At 39.6% G+C, this 21,867-nt stretch overlaps 1 protein-coding gene across 1 annotated transcript; it reads right to left on the minus strand.

The window, feature by feature from the left end:
* Positions 1 to 6,542: 6,542 nt before the first annotated feature.
* LOC125485471 (interleukin-6-like) lies at positions 6,543 to 11,248 on the minus strand. Its single transcript, XM_048608429.1, has 4 exons — positions 11,075 to 11,248; positions 10,768 to 10,881; positions 8,257 to 8,403; positions 6,543 to 6,704 (listed from the first exon to the last, which is right to left on the minus strand). The coding sequence occupies exons 1-4, from the start codon at positions 11,246 to 11,248 to the stop codon at positions 6,543 to 6,545; spliced, it is 597 nt and encodes a 198-aa protein (XP_048464386.1).
* Positions 11,249 to 21,867: the final 10,619 nt, after the last annotated feature.

Raw genomic sequence — 21,867 nt, forward strand, 5'->3', positions numbered from 1 at the left:
ATGATGACTGGCAGTTAACTACCAAACTTTCTTTAAATATTAAACCAGGCTGATTATATCTGATGAAGACATTGTCCTGACAAATGAACCAGTGAATGACTGTCACTTATTTTGCTAATCTAAACAGTTTCAATTCATATGCATGTTATTTGTATATGCAAAGAGCATAATCCTATGCGTCAGAATATGGACCTTCCAGAATGCCCAAGGATGCCACATTGTGAGCCAAACTGACAATCCTAAATTGGTTGTCAGCATAACCCTTTGCAGATTCATGATTATTTAGCAAGAGTTGTCCAATCACAGAATCACACCCGATGTTAGACAGTCACATTTTGAGATTTGCAAGCAGCGGCTAATTGGGAATAGTCAATACATTACCTGTTGTGAACAGTCAAAGAGGCATGCTGTTTGATACAATCCGCCAATCTTTGGGATGTATGGTTTACATACCTAGCAACACACTGGCACTGAAATTCATAAAAGACATCACTCATTTGTGCAATAAATAGAACATCTTTCTGGCTTGACGGCAGCTTCCAGTTAGTGGCAAACACATTCATGTTGCTATGTGAATTTAGGTACTACTGCAAAGAGAAACAGACAACTAATCTGCTGAACCATTGCCATGGAGAAAGCAATGAGGAGATTTAGGCTCCCAAGGTGCCTGTGTATTCACAAAAAATGTAAAGTTTGAACATATACCTTTATTTGCAAAGAATGTGTCCCTGAATATGAATGGACATTGCTAATAAATTAATATTATGAGTTCAACTGATTAAATAAAACTGGTTGTTAATGTAGCTATTAGCACACGCTGGACTTTTATGAAATTCCTATCTAATCACAAAAGCCGATCTATGCTAAATGTTTTGTACTAGAATTGAGAGCGTGGGTTGTTTGAATTCAATGTCAATTTGGGGGCAAAAAGTGAAATAGAGAAGAAAGAATGGATTAATAGCAAGAAATAAAATATACAGAAATGAAATTTTTTTTAATGGTCCTCCAACAATAAAATCAGAAGGAATTATACTCCACCATTGTAAAATTTTATTTTCAGTGTCAGAGATGTGTTTGACTGTAATTAAGGCTTGCCATATTGTTAAGATTACTTATAACGAAATGAGCAAGTTCTAACTTTTTGTGTTGTGTTTTGATCATATATAACCAATGATAACATGATGCTATTTCAATGATGAGTCTGTCTGTTGGTTACTGATTTTCTCCAGCTTTTGGAAGAGCAGAGCACCTTGAACAGCAACATACAAATTTCTATATTAAACTGTGTGAAATCTGGATGTTTGAAATCTGGAATTTGTTGTCGGAAACCCACATAAATGACAGTGAACGCTGTTAGCCCTCGCTGCTACTTCTACTGAAAAAAAAACTGCCCATTTCTTCCATGCTAATATGTTTGCACATTCACAATTTCACAAATGGTAAACTATACAGTAACATATATTTTTTGGATTTAATAATCTTACAATGTTATCTTCATTGCTGCCAATAGGTAATCCAAATTTTTTTGTTTTTTCAGAATTCAGAACAGTGGGAATGGATGTTAGGGCAGTTGCATGCTCCTCCTGTAGAATGTGGGAGGTAAGGGTCACCACTAGTGTCCCCACTGACTTCATCTGCGGGAAGTGCATCCAACTCCAGTTCCTTGGAAACTGCATTAGGGAACTGGAGCTGCAGCTGGATGAACTTCGGATCATTCGGGAGGCTGAGGGGGTAATTGAGAGGAGTTACAGGGAGGTAGTCACACCTCAGGTACAGGAAAAAGGTAGATGGGTTACAGTCAGGGGATGGAAAGGGAACAGGCAGACAGTGCAGGGATCCCCTGTGGCTGTTCCCCTCAATAACAAGTATACCGTTTTGGATACTGTTGGGGGGGACGACTTACCAGGGGTAAGCCATGGGGTACAGGTCTCTGGCACAGAGTCTGTCCCTGTTGCTCAGAAGGGAAGGGGGGAGAGGAGGAGAGCATTAGTCATTGGGGACTCCATAGTTAGGGGGACAGATAGGAGATTCTGTGGGAACGAGAGAGACTCGCAGTTGGTGTGTTGCCTCCCAGGTGCCAGGGTCCGTGATGTCTCGGATCGTGTTTTCGGGACCCTTAAGGGGGAGGGGGAGCAGCCCCAAGTCGTGGTCCACATAGGCACCAACGACATAGGTAGGAAAAGGGATGGGGATGTGAGGCAGAAATTCAAGGAGCTAGGGTGGAAGCTTAGAGCTAGAACAAACAGAGTTGTTATCTCTGGTTTGTTACCCGTGCCACGTGCTAGCGAGGTGAGGAATAGGGAGAGAGAGCAGTTGAACACGTGGCTACAGGGATGGTGCAGGAGGGAGGGATTCAGATACCTGGATAATTGGGGCTCATTCTGGGGTAGGTGGGACCTCTACAAACGGGATGGTCTACACCTGAACCAGAGGGGTACCAATATTCTGGGGGAGAAATTTGCTAATGCTCTTCGGGAGGGTTTAAACTAATTCAGCAGGGGCATGGGAACCTGAATTGTAGCTCCAGTGTACAGGAGGTTGAGAGTAGTGAGGTCATGAACAAGGTTTCAAGGTTGCAGGAGGGTACCGGCAGGCAGGAAGGTGGTTTGAAGTGTGTCTACGTCAACGCCAGGAGCATCCGGAATAAGGTGGGTGAACTTGCAGCATGGGTTGGTACCTGGGACTTCGATGTTGTGGCCATTTCGGATAGAGCAGGGACAGGAATGGTTGTTGCAGGTTCCGGGATTTAGATTTTTCAGTAAGATCAGGGAAGGTGGTAAAAGAGGGGGAGGTGTGGCATTGTTAGTCAAGGACAGTATTACAGTGGCAGAAAGGATGTTTGATGAGGACTCGTCTACTGGGGTAGTATGGGCTGAGGTTAGAATCAGGAAAGGAGAGGTCACCCTGTTGGGAGTTTTCTAGAGGCCTCCGAAAAGTTCCAGAGATGTAGAGGAAAGGATTGCAAAGATGATTCTGGACAGGAGCGAAAGTAACAGAGTAGTTGTTATGGGGTCTTTAACTTTCCAAATATTGACTGGAAACGCTACAGTTCGAGTACTTTAGATGGGTCAGTTTTTGTCCAATGTGTGCAGGAGGGTTTCATGACACAGTATGTAGATAGGCCAACAAGAGGCGAGGCCACATTGGATTTGGTACTGGGTAATGAACCAGGCCAGGTGTTAGATTTGGAGGTAGGTGAGCACTTTGGTGATAGTGACCACAATTCGGTTACGTTTACTTTAGCGATGGAAAGGGATAGGTATATACCGCAGGGCAAGAGTTATAGCTGGGGGAAAGGCAATTATGAGGCGATTAGGCAAGATTTAGGATGCATAGGATGGAGAAGGAAACTGCAGGGGCTGGGCACAATTGAAATGTGGAGTTTGTTCAAGGAACAGCTACTGCCAGCCAGGGAAGAAGTGGTCGAGCGAGGGAACCATGGTTTACTAAAGAAGTTGAATCTCTTGTCAAGAGGAAGAAGGATGCTTATGTAAAGATGAGGCGTGAAGGCTCAGTTAGGATGCTTGAGAGTTACAAGTTAGCCAGGAAGGACCTAAAGAGAGAGCTAAGAAGAGCCAGGAGGGGACATGAGAAGTCTTTAGCAGGTAGGATCAAGGAAAACCCTAAAGCTTTCTATAGGTATGTCAGGAATAAAAGAATGACCAGAGTAAGATTAGGGCCAGTCAAGGACAGTAGTGGGAAGTTGTGCGTGGAGTCCGAAGAGATAGGAGAGGTGCTAAATGAATATTTTTCGTCAGTATTCACACAGGAAAAAGACAATGTTGTCGAGGAGAATACTGAGATACAGGCTATTAACTAGACGGGATTGAGGTTCATAAGGAGGAGGTGTTTGCAATTCTGGAAAGTGTGAAAATAGATAAGTCCCCTGGGCCAGATGGGATTTATCCTAGGATTCTCTGGGAAGCTAGGGAGGAGATTGCAGAGCCTTTGGCTTTGATCTTTTATTCATCATTGTCTACAGGAATAGTGCCAGAAGACTGGAGGATAGAAAATGTTGTTCCCTTGTTCAAGAAGGGGAGTAGAGACAACCCTGGTAATTATAGACCAGTGAGCCTTACTTCAGTTGTGGGTAAATTGTTGGAAAGGATTATAAGAGATAGGATTTATAATCATCTAGAAAGGAATAACTTGATTAGGGATAGACAACACGGTTTTGTGAAGTGTAGGTCGTGCCTCACAAACCTTATTGAGTTCTTTGAGGTGACCAAACAGGTGGATGAGGGTAAAGCGGTTGATGTGGTGTATATGGATTTCAGTAAAGCGTTTGATAAGGTTCCCCACAGTAGGCTATTGCAGAAAATACGGAGGCATGGGATTGAGGGTGATTTAGCGGTTTGGATCAAAAATTGGCTAGCTGTAAGAAGACAGAGGGTGGTGGTTAATGGGAAATGTTCATCCTGGAGTTCAGTTACTAGTGGTGTACCTCAAGGATCTGTTTTGGGGCCACTGCTGTTTGTCATTTTTATAAATGACCTGGATGAGGGCGTAGAAGGATGGGTTAGTAAATTTGCGGATGACACTAAAGTCGGTGGAGTTGTGGATAGTGTGGAAGGATGTTGCAGGTTACAGAGGGACATAGATAAGCTGCAGAGCTGGGCTGAGAGGTGGCAAATGGAATTTAATGCGGAAAAGTGTGAGGTGATTCACTTTGGAAGGAGTAACAGGAATACAGAGTACTGGGCTAATGCTAAGATTCTTGGTTGTGTAGATGAGCAGAGAGATCTTGGTATTCCACGTGCATCGATCCCTGAAAGTTGCCACCCAGGTTGATAGGGTCGTTAAGAAGGCGTACGGTGTGTTAGGTTTTATTGGTAGAGGGATTGAGTTTTGGAGCCATGAGGTCATGTTGCAGTTGTACAAAACTCTGGTGCAGCCGCACTTGGAGTATTGCGTACAGTTCTGGTTGCCGCATTATAGGAAGGATGTGGAAACATTGGAAAGGGTGCAGAGGAGATTTACCAGGATGTTGCCTGGTATGGAGGGAAGGTCTTATGAGGAAAGGCTGAGGGACTTGAGGCTGTTTTTGTTAGAGAGAAGAAGGTTAAGAGGTGACTTAATAGAGACATACAAGATGATGAGAGGATTAGATAGGGTGGACAGTGGGAGCCTTTTTCCTCGGATGGTGATGGCTAGCACGAGGGGACATAGCTTTAAATTGAGTGGTGATAGATATAGGACGGATGTCAGAGGTAGGTTCTTTACTCAGGGAGTAGTAAAGGCGTGGAATGCCCTGCCTGCAACAGTAGTAGACTCGCCAACTTTAAGGGCATTTAAATGGTCATTGGATAAACATATGGATGATAATGGAATAGTGTAGGTTAGATGGGCTTCAGATTGGTTTCACAGGTCAGCGCAACATCGAGGGCCGAAGGGCCTGTACTGCGCTGTAATGTTCTATGTTCTATGTTCTAATGATATATAAAGCCACTGCATTTTTTTTTCTTTTTGTTTTGAGGTTTTTGTATTCATTAAAGGAAGTTAATTAGAGCTAGAAATCTACAGCATTTATTACTCCCTAATGCCAACATCAATTTCTCATACCAGAGGTACAAAGTTTTGCCCCACAGGTATCCAAATTCAAACTTCTTGAATCAGGAAGTTTTTTTTAACTTCATATTTGCAATGTTTTGAATTTGTGTAAACTTGCCAAATTTAATGTCACTCTACCCTGCATAAAGAATAACTCTGTGCAAAGGGCTGATGTAAGCTACGACCAACCATTATAGTCAGCAAGGAGAGAAGTTCTTTTTGTCCTTTGGTTTGAGCTGAAACGGACTCAGTATTCTAACCTATTGTACCATGAAATCACTGGCAAAGTACATTTCTTAAAAGAATGCTTTATATAAGTTTTCCATGAAAAGGCACTGATTCCAAACATTTAAATTATGAACAGAATATTTTCAGTTGTTGATACCACCTTGTATTCTCCTTGTACATTATTGTTTTAAATAAGCAATACAAAACTGGAATGAATGGCAGACAAGTGGAAGAATAGTCAAAATATCTCTTTTATTTTGTTTGTCGCTTATCATACGGAAGTTGTTCCCATGGTGTCAAGTATAAAGTATATAAAATATATTTCCTTTGAATTATTATTTGTTTGAACCACAGAGGTTTTAAATATTGCATAATAACTTATTTTAAATATTCAGACAAGAAGTCCTCCGTAGGAATTTCACTTTAGATGCCATATCGTTTTTAAATCTGACACCGGCAGCAGTTATCACAGTACAAAGACCACTAATTCATTAGATTTAAAAGCAAAAGTGCAAAAATATCATTATACTTCAAGAAATGTAGATTCACAGTCTTAGTAAATAAATACGTATTAATTTTAAATATTATAAATAACAAACTGCATTATGAATTTCAGTTTCACAGAACTTAACTAAAACTTTGTTCTGAATATCGAACAACATTGTCGTCTACTACAAAAGCAGATCTCATGCAAGAACTTCTATGAACTAAAACGTTCATACAATTTTACTATTGCTGCATGATAAAGGAACAGCTATAGGGAGTCAATTCATGAATCGAATGGCTCGAACAGTACTTTCCATGAAGAGTGCAAAGTTTCTAAGAATCACGTGAATTTTCAGTTGCTTGTCCCAGACACTATTAGGAAGTTTGTCTGGAGTAAAAATCTCCTTGTGCTGGTGAGTAATATTTTCTTGAACCTTGTTCTAGAAAGCAGAGATAACCAATATCAATTTAGTTGCTAGTCTAAGAATATGGTGCAACAAAATAAAACACAACCATTCTGGCATCAAAGATTCACTGACACTGTGATAATGGCAAACTGAGAATTGAAGGAAATTACAAACTCTTTGTCTGACTCCCATCACAGAGCCCTTACATGGAAGCTGGCCATTTGGCCCATCAAGTCCAGACCAAACCCCTCTGCATTATTCTTGTAACCCTGCATATCCCATAGCTACTCCATCTAGCCTGCACACTATGGGCAATTTAGCTCGGCCAATTCACCTAAGCTGCACATCTTTGGACTGTGGGAGGAAACCCATGTAGACATGGGGGAAGCGTGTAAACTCCACACAGATAGTCACCCAAGGGTAGGATTGAACCCAGGTACCCAGGTCCCTGATGCTGTGAGGTAGCAGTGTCAACCACTGAGCCACTCTGCTGTCCCATTGCTTCAAGTATTGCATCTAGCAAGATTTCCAAGGCTTGCTCACCCAATGAAAAAGTGTCCCTCTACTTAGCCAACCTCATAATAGACCCTTTAATATGGCAAGGAACTGGCTTGATTTACATTGACTGCTGATTTATAATGCTTGTTAATACTCATAATGGCACGCAGCCGAAGATATTGCTAAGGATAGTACTAAAACATTTGTGTGAACTGAAATATAATTTTTGAAGTACAGATTGACTATTTGTCTACAAGCTGAGCGTTATATTGTGGATCTGTGCAAGATCTGAGGGCAAACCTTTGGAATTCAATGATTGCCTTAAGTCAATATCCTAAGTTTCTAACTAATTATGATTAAAACAATGAACCAGTTGAAAATCTATTTTCTATGTAAGAGATCATTTCTGATTGCTTGCCTACATATTTGAGTGGGGAATAGTATTCAGTGAGTTGGTCAATTGCATTGAAATGATTCTCGACATGTGTTACTTGCAAAACAAAGTTGGAAAATCCAATTTTCCAGTTTAAAGTATTTACTTTTGAGACTTGACAGCTACTTCTACAATTGAACACTCTTGGCAGGGAATGCTATTTACAGAGGGGGAATTAGCTGGAAAATTGTGATCCATCAATGTTTGCTTTTCTGTACATTTCAATAAGTTTACACAAAAGCAGGTCTACCATTTTCCTGACAGCAGTTTTAGTGAATGCTGGCTGCTGAATTTAACACTTTTGAGCTCATCTCCTAAGTGATACCTATTCACTTGACTGCTTAATCAAATTTAGCCCTGTAAGACTTTTTAAGACCGAAGAGCACTTTGTATGACCAAATTTCCAAACTGCAGTGCATTAATGAAGCTATTAACTACAGGATATATTTATTCAGATATAGCTTCAAGCAGAATCAATTCATTTGTGTTCTTGTCCATTAATCCTTCTTTAGTGATTACAGTTCCTACATGAATATTGGCTATAAAGACTAGAAAATTTGCTGCAGAAATGTAATTTGTCTTATCTACTGATTTGTGGTTATCTATTTGATATTCTTGCTTAGCAATATATCACACACTTTAAACAGCGATTACCTGGAAAGTGAGCAAATCAGCCAGATTTTTCATGCTGACGAGCAATAAATCCACTTGCTGCGTTTCATCTTGAATCCATTCATTCACAACTAATAAATGTTTTTTGTATTCGTCAAGGCCCTTGACAATCTCTACCAAACATTTTTTCTACAAAAAAAACACAAAGCATTCTAATGTTTTTGAGCACCGTCAACAACGTTATTATTATATCTTGGAGAAATCTATACATTCAAATCTGAGCAAAATTTACAAAAGGAGCTACCAACACATGAAAGGAATCTCTACTTCGCTGCTGGTCTAGTACATTTCTACAAAAAGGGAAACACACAAAGCGTACCATTGGTTGCTACAAGGAAAATGTAGGAAATTTATTTGACAGTTTTAAAAGGAAACAATGACCCTGCATTTCAATAGTGTTTTCAGAACCTCAAGCCATTCCTAAACATTAATGCCAGTTAAAAGCATCTTAAAAATCATCTTATTATAATGTAGGGAAAAACAGCAGCTAACTTATGCACAGAAAAGGCCTGGAAACAGCAATGAGATTGTGGCTTGGTAGTATTTTTTTAGTGATGTTTGTTCATACATTCCAGAAACATATTCAAGAAATACTTGAACTAAAAAAATAATTACTATCTTTCAGGATGTGGAACGAAGCTGGGGTAAACTGTTACTGACATCACTAAATGTTAATTCCCTAGCAATTCCCAAACATTAGTGACCTGACAGGTTAATTCTGTCTCTCTCCACAGATGCAGCATGACCTGCTGAGCATTTCCAATTCTTTTTATACTTTGAATGTGGTTTCAAAGATAAAGGCTTTGCTACAGTAAGATAGAAAATTTTGTTTTTCAGTATCAAATGACAGACTCAAAAATATTGTGGAGAGTTGCAACAGGTAAGTGATTTCCCATAATGTAATTGATATTCCCATAAACCTAGTTCAAATTATAGCAAAGAATTGACAAATTAAACTTTTGCAACATAGTAATTGCTTAGCATAACATTAGAAATGTTTAAGTTGGACAATCTATATTTATGAATATATTAAGGTTATTTTACTTGAGGTAGAAGTTTCTTGTAGTGCAGTGAAATGGTTTGGTGCTAACTGGTTGTCTGTAAGATAATCAATGAATAATGTAATATCATGAATAAAATGGCTAGCACGGAGCCCGCATTTTTGATTTATTTTGACTGTTGCTCAGGATCACAAAAATTGGTATTTGTTTTTAATCAACACTATCTAATCAACACCAACGTGCTCCATAATACAAGCTGAGGGGCTGGGTTCACTAAACTGCAGTGTCACAATCCCAATATTGGCAAGAGAACATACTCACATTTCACATTAGCAGCATCAATTAAAAATGAGGCCATAAGTGTATCATGGGAGTAAGTTGGCATAAAGTGTAGCCTAACAAATATATAGCAAGTTTTATAGGAGCAGAATGTGCATGCAGAAGTACATTTGTAAAATATTTTTAGACATTATCACCCACTCAACTGCCAGGATCTGGTTGAAGATTTCATGCAGTGAGTTTCTGAAGTTTAATATATCCTACGCCCATCTCATATACACAAAAACTACTTATCTAACTACTAACAACACCTTCAGTAATTTACTGGTTGAATTAAAAGGGCAAAATAAATGTAATCACAGGGCAGTATAGCTAAAAGCAGGTGCTTTTCAGAAGTATTATTACACAACTCTGAAGCAAGTGGGACTTGAATACAGGACGCCTACTCCAGAGGTAGGGATGCTATCAGTGTACCGCAAGAATCCTCGCATACTTGAGTATGGCTCCTAAAGAGAGAAAGGATGTACTGGCACTGGAGGGGGTGCAAAGGAGGTTCACTAGGTTGATTCCGGAGTTGAGGGGGTTGGCTTATGAGGAGAGACTGAGTAGATTGGGATTATATTCATTGGAATTCAGAAGATTGAGAGGGGATCTTATAGAAACATATAAAATTATGAAGGGATTAGATAAGATAGAAGTAGAGAGGATGTTTCCACTGGCAGATGAAGCTAGGACAAGAGGGCATAGCCTCAAGATTAGAGGGAGCAGATTTAGGACTGAACTGAGAAGGAATTTCTTCACCCAGAGGGTTGTTAATCTATGGAATTCCTTGCCCAGTGAAGTAGTTGATGCTACTTCAGTAAATGTTTTTAAAAAAAAGGTAGATTTTTTTTGAACAATAAAGGAATTAAGGGATACAGTGAGAACGTGGGTAAGTGGATCTGAGTCCACGAAAGGATCAGCCATGATCTTATTGAATGGCGGAGCAGGCTCGAAGGGCCAGACGGCCTACTCCTGCTCCTAGTTCTTATGTTCTTATGTTCTAAAGTAAATAAGATCACTTACACTGCTTAATGACCCAAGCACGGATACATATCCAATGTATATAGGGACACCTCTAGAACATCACTAATAATGAATCATTGCACTGAAATTTACCACATGAAGGAACATGATTTCTGACAACTTTCGATATGAGGTGAAAATATCTTACTTTTTGGAAGGCCCTCCTGAAACACCTGTCTCTCTTCACCAATTGGGGCAGCTGCATGTTGTGCATCTGCAGTGAACTCATGTCCCCGTCACACAAGAAGAAAAAGCCACACAACTAGAAAAGAAGCCACACTTATTACAATACTGCTAGGATGAAAACAGAAAGGTTCTATTCGTGAATCTAACAATGTCTAATGAATTAGTATCATCCATTTCCTCTCGCAGAGGGCACGACTGAGGTCATTTAGAAGGTTTTTTTAAAAAAAATATTTATCTACACTTCTTTAAGTTGTTCTGGCTAGTCTCACCTGCCGGTCGCGCAGTTGCACAGCAACACTCCAGATGAAAAGAGCCAAAGGTTCAAGATTCATATTTCCAGCACTGGGGGGAGTTCCAGTTGTATAAACGTCTGCAGAGTCTCCGGAAGATTCGGGGAGCGAAGTGACAGCAACTGGAGACATCCAGGCGCCTGTTACCCCCATCACCAAGAGTAGGACAGAACGGCAGAGATCTAGAAGAGAGAGAGAGAGATGGAGAAAACAAGGACAGTCAGTAGCGGTTCTCCCCGGAGACAGGGACCACGGGCAGAGCTCAGAGAGCAGCAGTTTGTACTAACATTGCAGCGAGGACATGCTGAGGGTCGCAAGACTGGTCTCCCGGATCCTGATGTGTGGAGCTGTCTTGGACTCGAGTGCTCAGACCTTTGGTATCATCACGGCACTCGGCCGTGTATTTATTGCCAAGGGTAACTTTCCTGGATTCCCCAATGGAAACCCCAATAACTTGTTTTGAAATCCGCGACTTTACTTCCTCCTAAGAGGAATATCCAGAGAAGGGGAAAGAGTGTCATCTTTTTTAAGAAACTGCAAGTTTGTAAATATTTTCTGTCGAGTGAAACTGCAGAAAATATAGAACAGTCAATCAGTGAGCGTGAACTGTGTTGACAGGGCTGCCACAGTTAAGGGGGAGAAAAAAGGATTGTCAAATACTAAAATTTACAAATATTTTAACAAGGTGCTAAATGAAAGCTGTTTAACACAATAATCTCCTCTAGTTATTTCTCTCATCCCTTTTGCTTCTCTCTCTCTTTTCCTCAAAAAATGAAGATAAATCTTTAATGTTATTGGCATCTCTCTTTCTGGAAGTTAAACCTGGGCACAGGTACGGAAAACTACGCTTCAACCACCTAAAAGATTTACACAATGCAGAGTAATGCTTTTCCCTGCAGTTAATCTTCAGCACATTTTATACTTTCCATTTATAACCAGGTTTTACTAGGTGTGGGGGTGCCAGAACTAAAATCAATGATGCAAAAGGTAGGCTCTTCATCAATGTGCCATCAATGATCAAAGAGTCATACAGTATGGGAACAGACCCTTCGGTTCAACCAGTCCACGCAGAACATAATCCGAAACTAAACTAGTCCGACCTGCCTGCTCCTGGCCCATATCCCTCCAAACCTTTTCTATTCATGTATTTATCTAAGTATCTTTTAAACATTGTAATGTGCCCGCATCCACCACTTCCTCAGGAAGTTCATTCCACACGTGAACCACCTTCTGTGTAAAAGAAAAATGCCCCCCTCTTGTTTAAATGTCTCTCCTCTCACTTTAAGTATGTGCCCCCTAGTCTTGAAATCTCCCATCCTAGGGAAAAGACACCTACCATTAACTGTACCTATACCCCTCATGATTTTATAAACCTCCTACACTCCAGTGAAAAAGTCCCAGCCAATCCAGTCTTTCTTTATAACTTAAACATTGCATACCCAGCAACATCCTGGTAAATCTCTTCTGAACCCTCTATACCTTAATAATATCTTCCTATAACTGGGTGACCAGAACTGGACACACTATTTCAGAAGCAGCCCCACGAATGTCCCGTACAACCTCAATATGACTTCCCAACTCCTTTAGTCAAAGAATAAAAAATGGAAAATGCAGGAGAAAAAGATCTGGGAGCATATGTGGAGAGGGTGTCTTTTGAGTCTAATATGACTTCTTTCGAACTCTATTGTTTTTATTTCTGATTTCCAAAATCCTTCGCTTTTATCTGTGATGATCAAACGGACTGCAGTAATTCAAGAAGGCAGCTCATTACCAGCTTCTCAAGGGCAAATAGAGACAAGCAATAGAGGCAAGTAGAGACAGGCAATAAATGCTGGCCCAGCTGGCGATGCCTACATCCCACAAGAGAATGAAAAAAAAACCTGTACAATTTCATCACTTACAAACGCTAATATCAGGCTGCACCATTCAGAGGCCAAAACAATTGTACAAGTTTCTGTGCATGCCTGCTTTAAAGAATTATGGCATTTTCCAGGACAATGTCAAATTCTATAATTCTTACAGAAAGATCAATGAAATATTTCAAAATTGCATGGTGCATGTTGATTAAAGCCTTCTGGATTTTGTTTTTGTGCTGAAAGAATGCAGTGATTTCCAATCAGCAATTCTTGAAATCATCAAGTTCAGATTTACTCAGATGACATCTAACAAGGCTCTCTGAAAATTATTGGCTTAAATGCAACTGTGTAAAATTGGAGACAACTGAATCGAAATTGGTAAAGATGTTGGGGGCAGACACAGGAAAAAAAAGAGATGCTCCTAAATTAGCACGCAGTGACAAATGATGACAAATGTACCAATGGAAATGGTGAGGAGATCTGAACTGTTCACTAGATGACCTGGGTGTGCAAACAATGGGAACTGTATTCGTATTCGGGGCCATACAGTGGGCCAGTGAGATTGTATAAAGCTAGCCAGTATGTTCAGTTGAACTGCTATTTATTCTTCTTAGAATGGAAAATTGCAGGATTCCCAGCAGTAGTAAAAATGTAACTGGAATAGCTGTAGTGATGTTGTTGTCCTAAAACTTCAATGTTTGTGTGTATATTTGATAACAACCCAATATTCTTACTCACATCCATTTTAGTTTTGTACAAAACTAATTAATCAAAAGATAGTCTTTGTATGAAAAGTGAGATAAGGGATAGAAACATTGCAGATAGGAGCAGTAGTAGGCTATTTGGCCCATCAAAACCACTCCACCATTCAACATAATCATGGTTAGCATTTTATCTCAACATCATACTCACATGCTTTCCCCACACTCATTGACACTTCTGGCTTTTATAAACCTATCAGTTTCTTTCTCAAGTACTGATTTCGCCTCTACAGCCTTCTATGGTAGAGAATTCCAAAGTTTTACCACCTCCTGAGAGCAGAAATTTCTCCTCATCTTAGCCTGAAAGCACCTATCGCATATCCTGAACTGTGAGCACTTGTTCTTGACTTCCCAGCCAGAGGAAACGTTATCCCTATTTCCAGTCTGACCAGCCCTGTCAGACCTCTGCATGGTTCGATGAAACCCACTCCCATTCTCCTGAACTTCAATAAATACAGGCCCAGTTAACCTAATCTGTCCACATACGACAAACCTGCTGTCCCAGTAATTGGTCTGATGAACATTCACTGTAAGTGCATTGCTCTCTGTGGAAAGTATATCTATCCTTTTTAGAAGACCAAAACTGCACACAGTACTCCAGATGTGGTCTCACAAACATCACACAGAGCTGTAATAAGAAGAGTGCCTTGCTCCTGTACTCAAAACTTCTTGCAATGAAAGCCAACATGCCATTTTCCTTCCTAATGGCTTGCTGCACCTGCATGCTTACTTTCAATGACTGGTGTACAAGAATACCCAAGTACCTTTGTGTATCCACCTTTTCCAATCTATCATATTTAAATAATACTCTGCCATTCTGATTTTCCTACTGAAGTGAACAACATCACTTCTATCCACATTTTGTGGCATCTGCCATGTTTTTGTTCACTCACTCAACTTGTCCAAATTTTCCCGCAGACTCCTTACATCTTCTTCACCATTCACACTCCTATTTATTTTGTGCCATAAGCAAACTTTGAAATATTGCACTTTATTCTCTCATTCAAACTGTTTATATTATGAACAGCACTGATCCCTGTGATACAAAACCCGTCATTACATTCCACTCTGAAACTCATCCATTTTTTCCTCATCTCTGTTTCCTGTTTGCCAACCAATTCCTAATAGATGCAGTATATAGCCACAAAATTATGTACTTTGATTTTGCACAATAACCTCTTCTGTGGGATTGATACCTCTACAAATGAATTAGATTATTTTTTTGCTCCATTAAAACAAGATATAACTGTATATAGCACATCTACTGAATGTCAGAATTGAATCATATCAAAAAGTTAATATGTTAAAGTGATGGTACTTCTGTTCATCTACGTAAGTAACATAGTTGTACCTTGTACTGTAGCGTATTGTGTTGGTAGCAATGTGATTAAAGATAAGTTATTTTTCTGATCCTGATTAATTGGTGTCAGAAGTCATAAGAATCCATCTTTAGGTGAATTTTATATGAAGCAAAGATGTACTTCACAATACATAGCACTAGTCAGATTTTATTTAGATATTAATTTTGATGGGCACCTTAGGAATGATATTTATTTAGTAAGGATTTATCTGGTCACCCTGCTATAGGAAGGATGTCATTAAGCTGAAAAGGGTGCACAAAAGATATATAAGGATGTTACTGAGACTGGATCGTTTGAGTTATTAGGAGAGGATAGATAGGCTGGAACATCTTTCCCTTGAGCGTAAAAGGCTGAGGGGTGACTTTATTGAGGTTTACAAAATGATGTGAGTCAGAGGTAAGGTGAACAGCCAAAGTGTTTTACACAGGGTAGGGAGTCCAAAACTAGAGGGCACATGTTTACAGTTAGAATGGAAAGATTTAAAAGGGACCCAAGGGGCAACTTTTTCACATAGAGAGTGGTGCGTGTATGGAACAAACTGCCAAGGAAAAGTGGTTAAATTGAGTACTATTACAACATGTAAGAGACATTTGGGCAGGTGCAGGTTTAGTGGTATATGGACCAAACACAGGCAAGTGGGACTAGTTCAGTTTAGGAAACCTGGTTGGCATGGACAAGTTGGACTGAAGGATCTCTTTCTGTGCTGTATGACTCTATGACACTATTAAAATTTCAATTGCATAATGCCTTCCATAAACTCTGTATGTTCTAAAGGGGTTTACAGACAGTAGACAACTTTTCGATGCATGGTCATGGTGATAATGTAGGAAATGTAGTAGCTAGTAAATGGCAATGCCATAGTAACCAGATCATCCGTTCTTAAAATGTTGATTGACGACACCCTCACGTAACTCCCAACTTTTTAAAAATTTCTACCTGAGTGGGAAGTTGGTGCCTCAGTTTAACATTTCATCTGAAAGACAACCACCTACAACAGTGAAACTGTACCTCAGTACTGTACTGCAGTGCTAATCTTGATTTTTGCACTCAACTTGAAGCGGAACTTGAGTCCAAAATTTTCTGAATCTGAGATAGGAGTGTTACTAACATGGCTGAAAGGCCTTTGAAAATACTTGGTAAACTTACATTGCAGTTTTGAAAAATAAAGAAGTTATGGGGTCATTCTGGGGGAAAACAAACTGGCGTGCCAGAGGATTTAATGTGATCATGAGTACTTGTAGTTTATACCGATGACCAGTAATTTATAACAAGTTGGTTTTAGATCATCTCAGTCCAGTCCTAAGCAAGAATGGTGGAGCCTCTGCAACCACACAATGCTCCACCCATGATTTAGATGTTAGCATTCACATTGCGTGGATTACATCCTTCTGAGGAATTCTAAAAAATTCTAATCGTTTGATAACTTAACATCATAAGCATGACTATCACTGACACAATGAGTGCTATTTTCAGTCTATTTGTTATCCCAGAATGGACAACTCAGACAATGGACCGCATTATGCTGGCAGACTGTTTTAAGACAGGTGTACTAAGTGAACCATGTCATATTATCTCATTATCCATGCTTAAATGGTCTAGCAGAATACAGTCAAACCAATGATAATTTAAGTATAAGCAACAAAACAAGATGTTTGTATTGCATTGCTGCACTTTTGCACAAAAGTAATAAAGAAGGGATTACCATCCCCAGCATAACTTATGTTCAGAAGGCAAGTATGAAAGATCTTTTCCTGCAACTAATTCTCTAATCACTCTGAGACACAAGACATTCTTCTTCAGAAACGCAGCAGAATGAAAGAGATACATGATGAATGATCAGGTAGAGAACCACCAAAACTATGAACTTGACAGAGAGTGTGAGTTGGAAGTCTAAATCCAAATACTTGGATACTAGCAAAGATCTTGAAAGTATCAACTCAAACAAAGTCATGACTGATCATGGTACTACATTGTGACAGAAGAGAAAACAGTGTGGACCACTGTATGGCTTACCAAACATGCTTGCAGAGGGTGAGGAAGAGCACTCCAATGATGATGATTGTGCAGTTATAATGTTCAGTGACATCAATCAGTAGCATGAAAATCAAGCTGTCAAACAAGAGCAACAGAGAATAAAACATACCTTTCTAGGGTGACATATGATCACCAAACAAGACAATTTGTCAAACCTCCAAAGGATTATATTGATGTTTGACATGTTAGTCTTGTAAACCTGTTTTACCTCATTGTATAATTATTGAGGCAATAACTTCTGCCAATGTACAACCAGGTTTATCTGTTTGGGATAAGTTTTTACCTTTTGCTGAAGTGGGATGGTGTGTTACACCTCACTGTTGGTATCTCAGTATATCTTTAAGAGTCATGTCCATAATATCATCACTATATCACAGCAATGATCTGAGGTGTATAAAGGCCTCATAATCTATCTTACCTCAGATAACTTGAAACATGACACTCTCGTGGAAATATGCTATTTGCCTTCGTAATCTAATAGTTTAAGGTTAGCCAATATACTTGTGTGTCTGATGAAAATAATGTCTGCATGTAATAGTTAGCTGCAATAAATGTTGTATTCTTAATTCCACGGTTTCTGTGCCCAGTTTCCTATGCTGCAGGAGATAATATAATAATGCTGCATCAGACAAAGCACCCTGCTGGAAGCAAACTCATTCGACTTTAGAGTACTATAAGTGTCGTCTACTAAGCTTCAATCTCACTATTTTTCAATGGCATACCTCCGTGAATAAAATCTAGTGCTTGGTTAGATTTTTTAAATGGACTTGCAAACCTGTGACACAACTTTTAATAATTGATGTATTTGCCCTCTGAGATTTCTTTGTTCCTCTATCCTAGCTAGCCTTGCAACTTCTAAATAATGTGTGCTCCCTTCACTTCTTTCCAGCATACACTGAGCACATTTACCTGTATTGAACTACATTTTCCAATTGTTTGTTCATTCTACAAGTTCAGTCATTTCCGCCTGTAAATTGATGAAGTCCTCCTCCGCATTAATTATCCCCTCCCCACTTGGTTTGATCCCCTGGTTTGGTGTCATCTGCAAATTTAGAAAGTGAGTTTTTTCAGTCAAGAGTCTAAATCATTTCCGAAAATTGTGACCACAACAGTTTCCCCAACACTGATCCTTGTGGAACACCACTTTCCAACTTCAGTCACTTTGAATAACTCTCCAGTCCTGGTCTTTTTCAAGCCATCTCAAGTAAACCCTAAATAGAAACAAAAATAGAAATTGCTTGAAAAACTCAGCAGGTCTGGCAGCATCTGTGGAGAGAATTAAAGTTAACCTTTTGGGTCCAGCGACCTTTCCTCAGAACATGTAAACCCTACTTTGTGTGGGTCCACCTAACTCATGTTTTATTATGGACACTGTGTGCATTACTGTATAGCAATTTAACTCATTTTAATAAGGATCTTTCTCACTGCATGCTTAACCACCATTTTTAGGCTCCACATTAGCTTATAAGAAATAGAAACAGAAGTAGGCTATTTGGCCCATCAAACCTGCTTCTTGATTCAATAAGATCATTGTAGATCTGATTGGGGCCCGAAGGTGGAATTTCTTCAGATACTGAATGATGTGGACATTTGTGAGAAAGTTGACCAAACAGAGTTGACTTGCCTGGTCTAAAATTTAAACTGAGCTCAATAATTAACTATCAGTCATTGATAACTGGTGCATTCTCCGTGGTAATATCCCCACCAGTCAGAGTCCACTTGCCAACCAATCAGTTCTGTCCTTTCATAGAGTATAAATGTAAAAAAGTACAATAGTTTTCCCTTTAGCTTGGTAATTCTTGCAAAAAATCCTGATGAGAGCAGGAACAAAAATGTTTTGACAAAAATGTGTAATTCTTTTAAAAATAGAGATCTGTTCAAGGCAAAGAAAAGCAGTAGCAGTCCCTCATTAGCTGACCCATGTCCAGGGGCATTGTTTGAAAGTTACGTTGAGACAGAACATGTACAAAAATACATTGGTGTGAAGTAATGATGTGGTCCTCTCGAATATATAAAAATTTTGTAAAAACAATTAAAGGAAAATAGCTTTTAGTAATCTCAATTTTGAAGAAGGTGAAGAAACTGTGTCTTCTTTTTTGTGTGTTTAAAAACTGTGGACTGCAATGGGAAGGAATTGTTTTTATAACCAGGGATTTAACAGGATGGCTGCATGATTTCACAACAAAGACTTTGATACAGATTGTGAACTTTGTTTTTGTGGCTGTGGGTTCCTGCAATGTGCAGATGTTCAGGAGCTGAGGAGTTGTTTACAGGTCAAGCTGATTGGTTCTTACTACCTGAGCAGCTTGGAGCAGGAAACAAGTTACAGACAGAGAGAGAAAAAGACAGAGAAAGGTGTGCAGTTGTTTTCTCCACCAGAAGCTGCCAGTTTTCTGCAGGAAAAGAAAAATCAGTTTAAAAATGTTTAAAATCCCACCACAGCCAGAGTTGTGCGCCCACACCGTTGCCTTGAAGGAACTTTAAGTTTGCAATGTTTATTTTTGGGTGGCGCAGTGGTTAGCACTGCTGCCTCATAGTGTCAGGGACCCAAGTTCAATTCTAGCCTCAGGTGACTGTCTGTGTGGAAAATGCCCATTCTCCCTGAGTCTGCGTGGGTTTCTTCTGGGTGCCCTGTTTTCTTCCCACAGTCCAAAGATATCCAGGTTAGGTAGATAGGCCACGCTAAATTGCCCACAGTATCCAGGAATGTGCGTAGGCTAAGTGGATTAGCCATGGGAAATGCAGGGATGCAAGGATAGGGTGGGATGTTCTTTGGAGGGTTGGTGTTTATTTGATGGGCTGGATGGCCTGCTTCTACACTGTAGGGATTCTATGAAAACTGGTTACTTTTCTTGCAGAAGTTGCTGTGAGTTTGAATTGATAAGTCAGAGATATTTTCCAAGTGAAACAGTTCTGTACTTCTTACAAACCAGTGGAAGTTTCTAAATACAGCTGAACATTAAGGGCCTGGTTAGCTGAAGATGTATCATTTCAGCATCAGAACTGAGAAGCAAAGACTACTGAACTAAATTTCCAACTTTTTCTAACCTCCACCAATAATGTATTTTCCATATTTGGCGTGTGTGTGTATGTGTGCCGGCGCATGTGTGCATGTGCACATGCAATATAAGGAGTTAAGAGTTTTACTTAGCAGTGTTATATGCCCATCGTTTATGTCTGTTTACCTGTAGCTTTTGTCTAATTATTTCTAATAAATAATAATTTATGTTTAGTACATAAATATGGGCTGTGTTTATTTATCAACCTTGGTCTGAATGTCCGATAAATTGGGTGCTGTGTGTAACATATTAAAAAAAATAAGATTTGGTATGACTCTGGGATTAACGAGACTTGATTTACAGTACCCTATCTCCAGTAAGTCATAACACCAGTCTTATGGTGGTTATTAGTTACAAGATAGCTTTGCATGAAGAAAGTATGTCACATCATTTGGGTCTTTCCTTGCACAATATTAACCAGACAATCTTCCTAGCTTAGTACCTGTTTCTTATTGAATCCAGTGTCCTCAACCATCTTCTTAACATTCTGTTCCAGCTATTGATCTACTCCTGTGAAAAGAGATGCTTCTGATATGTATCTTAATGTGTCTTTACAACCCCTTGCTTTGCTGCCTCAGCACATCTAAATGCACTATTTTGGGTTATGCCTTTTTGTCATTTATATCAATGATTTCGATGTGAACATAGGAGGTATGGTTAGTAAGTTTGCAGATCACACCAAAATTGGTGGCGTACTGGACAGCCAAGATAACTACCTCAGAATACAATGGGATCTTGGTTAGATGGGTCGATGGGCCAAGGAGTGGCAGATGGAAGTTAATTTAGTTAAATGTGAGGTGATGAATTTTGGAAAGGCAAATCAGGGTAGGACTTATACACTTAATGGTAAGGTCCTGGGGAGTGTTGCTGAATAAAGATCTTGAAGTACAGGTTCATAGTTCCTTGAAAGTGGAGTTGCAGGTAGATAGGATAGGGAAGAAGGCATTTGGTATGCTTGCCTTTATTGGTCACTATATTTAGTATAGGATGTCATGTTGCAGCTGTACAGGACATTGGTTGGGCCACTTTTGGAATACTCTATTCAATTCTGGGTCTCCCAGCAGTAGGAAAGATGTTGTTAAACTTGAAAGGGTTCAGAAAACATTTACAAAGATTGCCAGGGGTGGATGGTTTGAGCTTATAGGGAGAGGCTGATTAGGCTGGGGCTATTTTCCCTGGAGTATTGGACACTGATGGATGACCTTATAGAGGTTTATAAAGTCATGACGGGCATGGGTAGGGTGAACAGCCAAGGTCTTTCCCCAGAGTAGGGCAGTCGAAAACTCCAGGGCATAAGTTTAAGGTGAGTTGGGAAATATTTAAAAGAAACCTAAGGGGTAACTTTTTCATGTAGAGGGTGGTGTGTGTATGGAATGAGCTGCCACATGAAGTAGTGGAGGCAGGTACAATTCCTACATTTAAAAGGCATCTGGATGGCTATATGAATAGGAAAGGTTTAGATGGATATGGGCCAAATGCTGGCAAATGGGTCTAGCTTAATTTAGGATATCTGGTTGACATGGATGAGTTGGACCAAAGGATCTGTTTCCATGCTGTATATCTATGACTATATGACACTATAGTGCTAAGTGAAGTCCATACTTCCACCTAATCCCAAGTGAGACCCTTCTTATCCATTCTGAAGACTTCTAGATTATCAATTATTTATAGCCAATTCAACAGACAAGAGATTAGCCTCAT

Source organism: Rhincodon typus, chromosome 2 (genome assembly GCF_021869965.1).
Source record: "Rhincodon typus isolate 14 chromosome 2, sRhiTyp1.1, whole genome shotgun sequence".
NCBI classification, from domain to species: domain Eukaryota; kingdom Metazoa; phylum Chordata; class Chondrichthyes; order Orectolobiformes; family Rhincodontidae; genus Rhincodon; species Rhincodon typus.